The sequence below is a fragment of the Salvia splendens genome, chromosome 7, assembly GCF_004379255.2.
Source record: "Salvia splendens isolate huo1 chromosome 7, SspV2, whole genome shotgun sequence".
Classification (NCBI taxonomy): Eukaryota; Viridiplantae; Streptophyta; class Magnoliopsida; order Lamiales; family Lamiaceae; genus Salvia; species Salvia splendens.
The window spans coordinates 12,268,135-12,279,196 of record NC_056038.1 but is presented as its reverse complement, the minus strand read 5'-3'; the positions used below and the strand labels follow the sequence as shown (position 1 = coordinate 12,279,196).

The window sequence follows — 11,062 nt, the reverse complement described above, 5'->3', positions numbered from 1 at the left end:
TTACGCATCCAGTGGCTAATTAGAACGAGAAAATATTCCCTAGTCTAGACATACCAAATTGGCAATATTAATTGGTATGCCCAACTAATAGTTTTTTGACAAGTGTGATCAATAATCATATAGAATATGGAAACTATATACACCTAATATATGAAAATTTTACTCATTTTTTAGCCTTTATTTATTTCATTTGAAATTTTTTATGCGTATAAAATTAGAGTTTTCTTCCACTGTTTTATTTTCTATTTTTAAAATTTCTTTAATTTTTGTATATACTATTAAAAGTATTACAAACTAAAATTAATCAATAAATATGATAAGAAAGTTAACATAATTTAAACGTATACTAATTTATTTAATTCCGAACTTTGTTTAGAAATATGCTAACAAAAAAAAACATAAATTTTTTGTTTGCTATAAAAATAAAATAAATAAAATAAAATTTAAAATCTTAAAAATTAAATACTAATAAGTTTAAATTATGCTAACTTTATTAGTATATTTATTACTTAATTTCAATTTTGAATAGTATATAAAATATTAAAGAAAAATTTAAAATAAAAAATAAAACAGAACTTTAATTTATACTCCTTAAAAGTTTTATATTAAAGAAATAAAGGCCAAAAGGTTGAAGAAAATTTCAATATATTAGGTGTATATACTTTTCATATTATATTACATATGTCGAAAATCTATTAGTTGGGCATACCAAGTCATATTGCCAACTTGGTATGTCTAGACTAGGGAATATTTTCTTAATTACAACACCACTGATTACTACAAACAATACCTAAATAAGATTAACTATTACAATATGAAATACAACATCAACATAAAGATAACACTACTAGATCCATTATAAACAAGACCAGATCTGTTATCTAGAGTGCCGAAGATAGGCTCAGATGTTGCCAAAAATGAGATTTATATAGATCTGAAACTTTTGCCGGAGTGTTGCGAGGAAATGAACCTAGTATTCCACTGACTTTTCTCCCTTATGTTTCATTTTTTGTTGATCCATAAATAATTGTCTCTGCGAATAATCGTCTAATATTTTATTTCTCGTTCATCCATGAACAATTTTCTAATTAAACTTTTACTATTTGGGTAAATGAACCTCAAATTCTGCCAACTTTCTTCGTTATATTTTATTTTAAATTATAAAAGTAATATAAAAGTATGTGGTAGTGATAAAATGCAAACTCTATATATTTGTACAAACTCCAAATTATGATTTGGACCGTTAGAAAATGTCAACAGATGACAAAATAACAGCAACAAAAACTGTCAACCCAATAGTTTCAGCACAATGTCAGTACAACATCAACCGTTGACACTATGATAACATTTTTTGTTGCTACTCCCTCCGTCCCACTTTAGGAGTCCCGGTTGGAATATTCCATAAATGGTATTAGGCCCCATATTCCACTAACCTTTTTCCACTCACATTTTATTATAAAACTAATATAAATAAGTAGGACACACATTCCACTATCTTTTTTCACCAACTTTCCTTTACATTTTTAAAACTCGTGCAAAACTCAATTGGAACTTCTAAAGTGGGACGGAGGGAGTATTATTTTGTCATATATTGACACTTTCTAACAGTCCAGATCATAGTTTAAAGTTTGTACAATATTTAGAGTTTGCATTTGATTAGTATAGTATGACACAAAAGTCGAAATCCAAATTAATTAACTTTTTTAGTGGGAGTTCAAATTAAAATTTAATTTGAAACATAATAGTCCTTATTCTGATATGGATTCTGAAGATGGCCCTTTTCCTGAAGGCTTTTTGACTGCTGTTTCATACAAACTTTTCTTCAATTCAAGCCCAAATCAATTAGCATTTGGTTTGTGAATTTGTGCGCATTTTCTCTTTGATTTTTTTTAATCTTATCAACTACATAGATAAATTTCATAAACATGGAGTATTATTTTGATATACCACTTCCATCCAATAAAAATAAGAACTTTAGGAACGACATAAGTATTAATACAAAATAAAAAGAAATATGAGAAAAAAAAAGATAATTAAAGTATTGTTAGTGGAGAATGAGACTTACTTCATAAGAAAAAAAACCTAACAAACATAGAAAAGCAATATTTTGTGGAACGAACTAAAATGAAAAAAATGAAACTATTTTTATGGAACAGAAGGAATATCGGACAATTTTCCCTTTAAAAATAACTAGAAACTTTTTAAAATAAAACACAGGAATACACATGGATTCGACTCTCCACACACTTCATTTTGCTCACTATTTTGGCGATTTTGGTTCCTAAATCAGTTAGTTTTGATTGTACCCAAAACATATACATTAGGAAACTATTTAGTGACAAAATCTTCTCTGCATGATTGAGATTTCAAAGTGCTACTGCAAAGATTAAAAAAGGCAGCTTTCAGTAAGTGTCCTATCCATACATGTAGTCAAGGGTAATCCTTGTGAAACACAAGGAGCCGATTACAGCTTCTTTCCGGCTTGTCACATACTCGGCGAATGGTTTTCGTCCTAGCAGTTAAATTCTCGGCAATCCTTCAACATGGTATGCATAACGATTAGAAACCAGCATCCATGCGTTTATAATATTGTACCATTTCTTTCAACTTCTTGGAGGTGGCTGTCATCTGTTTTCAAAGATCAAAATTTTCCGACTCTTCCTTGCTCACACAATTCACCCCACTATCTTTTGCTGAGACGATCGTTTCACAAGTCTCATCGTCAAATTCAGTAACGACTTGATGAAAACCAGGTGAAGAAGTGTCTTCAGATACACCGAGGGCAAGGTTTACACCTTTTGATCTGACCGGATAAATGTCAGCGTTATTAGGGATTGCTGATCTGACATGAAAGTTTTGAGCTTTGTAAATAGAAAGTAACCTTTTAGATGACGAGACAGCCTGATGTTGCTGTTTCTTCATTGGGCTTCCTTTTCTTTTTGTGTTTTCTTTAGTCCTGATCAAGTTCGTAAAACAGACCAGGACTGTAATCTAAGACCAATGGTATTAAGGAAGAAAAGATACCTTGGCTGATGAATAATTGCAACACTGCATAAGAATTTCTTATATTTTCTTGGCTAACATTGAGCACAGATAAGATCTTTTCAAACAACAAAAAAGCATTACTCCTTTAGATTTAACTTACTTGCTAAGCTCTTTGGAAGGAGATAAACGATCAGCTACTTGTTTCTGCAAGGATTTGTCAAGTCATTACATCCGAACGGCAAGGCAAAATAATAGAGCACAAAAAGTAATATGGCAAGTAGGGTTATTTAATTGGTTATTCACCAGATTATACACCTACTTTCAACATTTTTTAGGTGTTTTCCTACTAACTTTTTTTTAATGAAAATATATAAACAAAAACTTTGGGCTTTTCTGATTTTTCCCCAAATTGAAGCTGATGTGTTCGTCAGAAGTGTTAGTGTCACAAATTCGACTGATCATCAAAACATGTCGTTTTTTAACAGAATAAGGTAATTCAGATTTGGGGTATTGGGGATTAGATTGAGAGAAGACTCGAGAAAAAACTTGTGGGCATAAGATTAATTGCGCAAATTTCCCCATCAGATAAGTTCTCAATCTCAATCTCAATTATCTTCTTCTTTTGGAAACGATGCCGTTTTAATGATCGGTCGAATTTGTTATTACACTAGCACTTCCGACAAACATGTCAGCTTCAATATTTTGGAGAAAATACGAAAAGACAAAGGATTAAGAATTTAGATTAAAATAAGGTTCAGGGTACAACTGAAATTGTCAAAAAGTTACGACGTCGTTCTACTCATAGGTCCAATGAATTTTTCACGCTGGCACCCTGACGAACACGTCAGAGCTTTAATTTTTGGAGAAAAAATAATTTTGGGGGAAAATAGAAACGTACAAAGGTCATGCATTTAGATTACAAACGAGTTTAAAGATAAAAACAGAAAATGTCAGAGGTTTGTGTGTTTACCACCAAACAACCCTTTTAAATTTAAGGAAAAAAAAAAGAATTATCACTTCAAAATGTTATAATTATGTATAATCTTACTTGCATAGACTTTTCATCACCACACAGTTTCCATTTTTCTTTTCTCAGATTCAAGAACTCTATTTCATCGTCATCATACAAAACCTAAAAGAAAGCAAGTAGATGCATTAGCGATAGAAAATATAAAACAACAGAGAAAAACAGAGGCAAGAGGACACATGCATGATCCAGCAGCAAGTATAGCCTTCATATTAGGAAAAAATTACTTCTGAAGTCAACTTATGCAGTAGGAAATAGAAGCTATTTCCTTTATCAGTTTATCATGGTTAAAAAAACGGGGCTTTAATGCCTGTGAAGACAATCATTAAAGCCATGAAAAATTTGTGGCTAGCTACACATCCTAAGTATCGTCACACTATAATTGAGGCATTTTTTTTTGGGCACAAGATTTAAGAAAATGGTATTTAGTGAGTTAATTGCAAAGAGGATAAAGTAGGAGAAATTAGAAAATAGTTAAGTTGAAAAAGAAATATGACCCAATTATAGCGGGGCGGAGGGAGTATTTGAGATGGAAGCTTAAGTATTATTGACAGCAAATGAAAGAAGGAAACGTCATCACCTGATGTTTCTTTGTTTCAGAATCAAAAGCTTTAACAGTGCCCGCATAAAACCTGCGTGTAATGAGCGCTGCATGTGAGAAATCACGCTATTTTCCGGATGAAGCATATGTAAAATCCAAAACTCAAGACATTTAACGAGTTGGCTGTGTGAACTATAACTATAGGACTGCAGAGGCAAACAAGGATGATATCATGATGCACAGTACCCCGGTGTTTATTCTGAGGATCTCATCATGATAAGTGATAACAAACCAGGAAAAAAAAAGGAAAATACATATCGTGCAAAGTTCTTCTATCCTAATAGTATAGCTTCCTTAAGCAAAGCTTATCTTACTTGGGAATGAAGAACTTTGGTTTCTAAGTTGCTTGCAAGAGTGTGTTGGAAACAACAAGTAAGACGAAGGGGCTTCTCTAACTGAGGTTCATATTTACAAATTACTAACTAGTATTCATCTCGATGAATGAAAGCGTCTACTGTGTATGACTGTGACAAACATCAAATGACATGTATTTCTTCCATAGACCATAATGCATACCTTTAAATTCAACACCAGAAGGTTTGCACCAAAGAATGTGGGTTTTTAACTAGGCCAAACAGGAAAAATATGGAGTAGGAGAACTATCCTACACAAGCTAATACTAGACTCGCTCTTGGTGAAGAAATTCACAAACTCAGTCTTACCACTGTTACAAATATTTCCTATGGACTGTTGCTTCATTTGATTGAAATGAATATAATACAAAATACTAGCAAATCAGGATAGACTCTTGCACACGGTTAAGAGGACAACAATGAACCCACAATTACTGGACTCCAAGTATATAAGGCTTAACATCAACCCACAAAAGCTGCTTGCAAGAAAAGCAAAAGGGGGATCTAATACCACACATCCTCCAACAAAAGTAAGATGTGGAGTCATATGTTCTTTCCTGATTGTGTGAAGATCATTGTTTGCAACTAGAGGGAATCAAATTCTCACCAGAAAGTGACAATTTCATCTGCCTCAGATCATGATACCATTGCATTGGTTCCTGCATCCTATGCTATAATGTTTATTAATCTGTCTGCATTATGTCTAGAAGCACATTTTTCCACCATGTAAGCACAATAGATTACGTGTTTTGATGTCTTTCACAAGTGTCTAACTTCCAGCATCATTAACGCTATTAGACAATGAACACCACTATTCATTTCATGAATGATGGCAAGTACACGAAAAAACATAACGAAGAAAGTCTATCGATATCACGTAATTCAGAACCACTAAGCCTATTCAATAATTCTTACTGAAGTTTGTGAATCACATGCACAGGTGTTATTACATCATCTCAATAATGTAGATTTTTTTCTACTTTGGGTGAAAATAAGATATAGATTCCTGAAAGCTGCACCTTTTTTTGGCTTATAAATACAGGAAAAACGCATTTGCCAAATGCGTATTTGAAAACACATTTCCAAGATGCGTGCTTGGAACGCATTCCAGGTATGCGTGATTCAGTTTTAATTGTGTCTAGTATTATTGATTTCATATGGGAGGGGGAGCCGGAACATTATAATCTTTTTCCTTGGCTTCCGCAACAGAGTGTAGGAAAATTAAGATTGATAATAATAGTGTTTAACATGTCCATCAATATTAGAATATATTTCGTTTTTCTTATTACATCATTTATCTTTTGCAAGTTTGTTACTAGTAATTAATTACATATACATATGTGGACACACGGTATATGGATAAATGAATAAAACTAGATTAACTACTACCAAAAACGGAGGCTAAAAGTCCAACTTAAAAATAATTTGATTACCATCTACAAAGAACTTAAAATAAGTTAGCAATAACTAAAATAAAAATTAAGACATCATGACTAAAAGCGAATTAAACAAAAATTCTAAAGCAAATGAAACAATGTCTAAAATATAAAAGGAAAAATTATATGGAATGGTATATTAGAAATTAAGTCATGCATGCTAATCGTACTTTGTGGCTTGTGTATATTGTTTGGTACGAAATATACCCTTATAAATCAAATGTCCACAAATATTATACTTCATTGGTCTACTATCTTATATTTAATATTTCCTTTTCCGTCTATCCACAAATAACTGTCTCATTTACCTTTTACTAGTTTTGATAAATGAACTCCACATTCCACTAGCTTCTACCATTCACATTTCAATTATAGAATTAATACCTTTATAAAAAAGTAGAATCCACATTCTACTATCCATTTTCATCCAGTTTTCTTTACATTTTTTAAAACACAAGTAGTCGAGAAGTACTATAATTAATTGCGGATGGAGGGAGTATACTTAATTAGGTGATACTACCTTTTTTAGGTGATATACTTAATTAAATTCTAATTATAATTAACTTTAAAGTGGTTTTGTCACTAACATTCAAACTCAACCAAATCTAATGGATTGAGACCCGAAAATTTATTTGATTACAAATGATTTTATATAAACCCGTAATCCAAAAAATTAAAATTTGTAATCCAAAAAGTCAAATTTAACTGCAATAGATAAAAGTAAAGGCATAAGCATTTATGAAATCCAATTTAAAGGTTAAAATGAGTTGCAGAAAACCAATGAAATTTAATGTACTATGATGAAGGTGATTATTGCACTTTCTGCATGCATCATGACACCCAAAGAAAATTCATGCATTGTTTAAAATGAATCACGCATGTGTGGAATGCGTTCCCAAACACACAATTTTGATATGCAATTTTTCCATATATGATATATGTAAGCCAAAAAAATGTTTCCCCATTCAAGAATCTATATCTTATTTTTACCCCCAAAGTAGAAAAAACCCCAATAATGTAGCAAAACATTAGTTTTAATCTTTTGACAGTTAAGAATAGACTGAAAAGGCATCTTCGAAAGAATCAAAGAGAAGACGAACTGATACTATTAGACTTTTAAAAGCAAGAAAAGTTCAGTTAAAAGAATTCATTTTCCTTAAGCTGCGGGCAATATGGTGGTGACAGAAACTACTTAGGTCGCAAGAAATGCGGTTACATTTTAAGGCCAACCCTGAATAACTTAAACAATGTTTCATTTCATCTGAAGCAAGAACTCAATGAAATGAACTATCATAAAGATATAGGTTACGAGGCGTACTCACATTTCATCCATTTGGCCACCAGACTTGTATCCTTAAATGGACTAACTGTTCCCCGAAATCGACTCGGGGCGTTCTCGACTTCTTCTTAATAGATATCTATTGCAAAATATATTAAAGAAATTATGCATCTCCAAGGATATTTTGAAATAACACCAAATTCTAAGATAGAACAGGACGGTACCTTATCCTTTTCTAAATTGGCTTTTGAAGGTTTAGACATAGGAAATTCCCTGACCTGCACAAATTTTTTTAAAACAGTTAAGCGTACATGTATGAGAAAATCAATCAAACATAAGAAAGACAGAACGACCTTTTGGGCAGCATCTTTCTGTACATATTTATGGGAAATACTTTCTTTCCTTGCAAACAGTTCCATAGGCGAAAGCTGATGTTTTTCTTCTTTGTTTGTGTCGCCAATCACCTTTCCTGATCCAGCAATAACTGTTTTACCTGTCTTCTTGGGAGCATCATGTCCTCTCTCCTTCATTTTCAAGATTTTCCTTTTAATGTCAATGAAAACTCAAGGTCTTCCTTGTGCTGATTAATCATGCTCTTTTTCTTCTTTGACTGACCATATTTTGCAAGACTGACTTCACTAAACGAATCGATCTTTTTTCGCGATAAATTGCTTAACATGCTCGAGTTTACCTGCTCTGATGTCAAAGCTAAGTCATTTTTCTCCTCATTATAGCCAAGGGATCATTCATGGGAATACCTATCTCTGATTTTCTTAGTATGTTTATCCTCCTCGGTTCTTACTGCAGAACTAGGTTTCCTCTTCCTTCTCTTTTGAAAAGTACTTTTGTCTGCTTCTGATAGTACAATCTGATGTGAGTCTTTTACTGCTTCCGATAAATTTTCACTGCCCAGCTTAGTTACATTACCATCATCAGTTTGCAGGGAGAAAATTTCATGCACAGACTTTGAAATTCGATCTGTTTGGATTACCACACCAGCAGCAGCAGGCGAGACTTCCTTTGATACCTGATTGACAAACAAAACATCAACCAAATTATAGATGAATAGGTAAGGTATCATATGATTTACAGAACAGTACCATATTCATTTAACAACATAAACTGAGAAAACTTTTGTAATGGCACTCAGTGTAATTTTAGATGTTCCTGAGTATTTCATTTATTTTTGTAAACTTAGGGCTGAATAAAGGTTATACACCAGAAATTAAAAATATAGAGGTGATCTTTGAAAAACTGTGACCTGAACACAATGATCAATAAACATCACACCTATAGGATCACTGGAAGTTTCTTCTGATATCCAATTTTCTGAAAGCTACTCTTTCTCATCAATTGAGTTCATACAGTTTCATTCAAAGAACATTCTCTAATTAAACTACCTTCAAACTTATAGCACAAGTGACTTAAATATCCCCAAACCAAAGCTGCATTCATGCTATATACAACTGCTCAAGAGTGAGACACACTGATTGGATATGGAATAGCATTTTTCCAATTACCCAAACTTCCTCCAGTTATTCACGCAGAAGTTAGTGTAACAAGTTGTTTGCATCATGTCATCACATTCAAGTTTGATCAGGTACTGAATTTCAAAATACTCCAAAAATAAGTTTGACAAGCAGGAAGATAGCTGTTCTCTAAGGAATACAGATTCTGGTAAGTAACGAAAGAAAAAAGTTATGAAAGAAATTTTAAGACGTAACATATAAAGAAAGCATTCATCCGTCATGAATGTAGCATTTTTCAACCATTATTTTATTCCTTTCTAGTCTCCAATAAAATAAATGGAGAAATTCCACTAAACCCTGGTCCCTAAACCTTTAACTAAATAATTGGGCCATGCAGTATAAAAATAAAAGGCCATATCAATGTATACAAAAAAAATAACAGTAAACCATACAATATTTCTGTTGCACAGTTACTTAGCATGAATACATTCTTAAAAATTGTATAGGGCTTATAGTTCAGAGAAATTACTCTAGCATGACACAGTAACTTGGCTCTAAGAAGGAAAAGTGATGATTAATTTTAGGAGCAGAGGCCAAGTAGGGGCCGATTAATCATCACGTTCCTCAGCCATCAACATTTCATCCATCACGCAATGTGTTTTCCACATGTCACATAAGCTGAGTCAAACATGATTGTCTGGCACAAACTAGAGGAAAGGCTGGCTTTGGTTCCAGTCAACACTAAATAATGTATCAGTCATGTTTAATTCAGAGATACAAGAGCAACCTTGTTATTATCGTGGATGTTTCATGGCATATGTAAGCAACTATTTCAGCTTCATAATCACCAAATTCCAGATTCATTCCTTTGCTGCTTCTCTGAGATAACTCTGGAGTTTAGTTTCACAATTTTCTAAGACTTTTTTCCCCAATTCCCACGATATAGGTGAAATATCCTGAAGCACAAGTACATTTTTTCAGAAAGGATTGGGATAATCATAGCATATATAATCATGAGAGAATCTTACCCTATTTTGCATTTTGACACTAGCTAGAGGGGCCTTAGGAGATTAAATGATATATCATCACTTTCTTCTATCACCATAGTCATGATCATTTCCATGTATTTGAAGACGTCGGAGGGTTGTTGGACCTTCAAGATAATCAGAATCTTTATTGAACTCCACCAAAATATATTTGACACTAAAACCATGAGAATTATTCCTAGACACAGTCTATAACTTCAGTAATGACATAATTAGAATTGGAAACCTCAGTACTCCGAATATCAAGTAACCAAAATGAAGCTCTCCCACAAACTTACCCAATGTGTTAAGAAAAAGTCGGAAATCTCGACAACCAGCCCTCATATCTACATCCAGTAACATCAGCGATGATCTTACTTTTGCAACAGTTCCAAACAATATGCAAAGCCCTGTAGTAATTGCGGCTTGACTCATCAAGGCAATTGCTCAAAAGCAATCATAAATAGTTGGAAAATTTCCTGTCTCCAGAACACAGAATAAGTGCATGGGCCATGGGGCTTTGCGCAATGTTAACAAAAGCATGAGATAAGAGGACATGATCTTGAGTATCTATTTAGACACGGAATAACTGATTGCATCTGCATCCCTCATTGTGTCATCTTCATAAGGGAAATCTGGAGCAGTTATTCTGGTGAGCTCATTACAGCAAGATGCAACTGCAACTTGGACATTTAAATCATCGTTGTGCAATAATTCATCAGTGATAAGCGCCTTCATTGTCTGAAGAAGCGCTTTGCATGTAGACCTGGGAGGCTGTTGCCATACCTTGGCTAAAGGCTTTCTGCTTCCTGAAATTAGTCAATTACACATAGACTGTCATTAACATCAAGCCTCGCTAGACAAAGGTAACAGAATTTTAAAGAGAG

The 11,062-nt window shown here is 33.1% G+C and overlaps 1 protein-coding gene across 1 annotated transcript; it reads right to left on the bottom strand.

The window, feature by feature from the left end:
• Positions 1–7,727: 7,727 nt before the first annotated feature.
• Positions 7,728–10,000, bottom strand: LOC121810408. Its single transcript, XM_042211182.1, has 4 exons — positions 9,938–10,000; positions 8,035–8,708; positions 7,906–7,959; positions 7,728–7,820 (listed from the first exon to the last, which is right to left on the bottom strand). The coding sequence occupies exons 2-4, from the start codon at positions 8,209–8,211 to the stop codon at positions 7,728–7,730; spliced, it is 324 nt and encodes a 107-aa protein (XP_042067116.1). The 5' UTR covers positions 8,212–8,708; positions 9,938–10,000.
• Positions 10,001–11,062: the final 1,062 nt, after the last annotated feature.

Coding starts and splice junctions, on each gene's coding strand:
- LOC121810408 (XM_042211182.1), bottom strand. CDS start 8,211: ATGAAGGAGAGAGGACATGATGCTCCCAAGAAGACAGGTAAAACAGTT. Junction 7,960..8,034: donor AGAAAGATGCTGCCCAAAAG/GTCGTTCTGTCT, acceptor AAATTTGTGCAG/GTCAGGGAATTTCCTATGTC. Junction 7,821..7,905: donor CCAATTTAGAAAAGGATAAG/GTACCGTCCTGT, acceptor ATTTTGCAATAG/ATATCTATTAAGAAGAAGTC.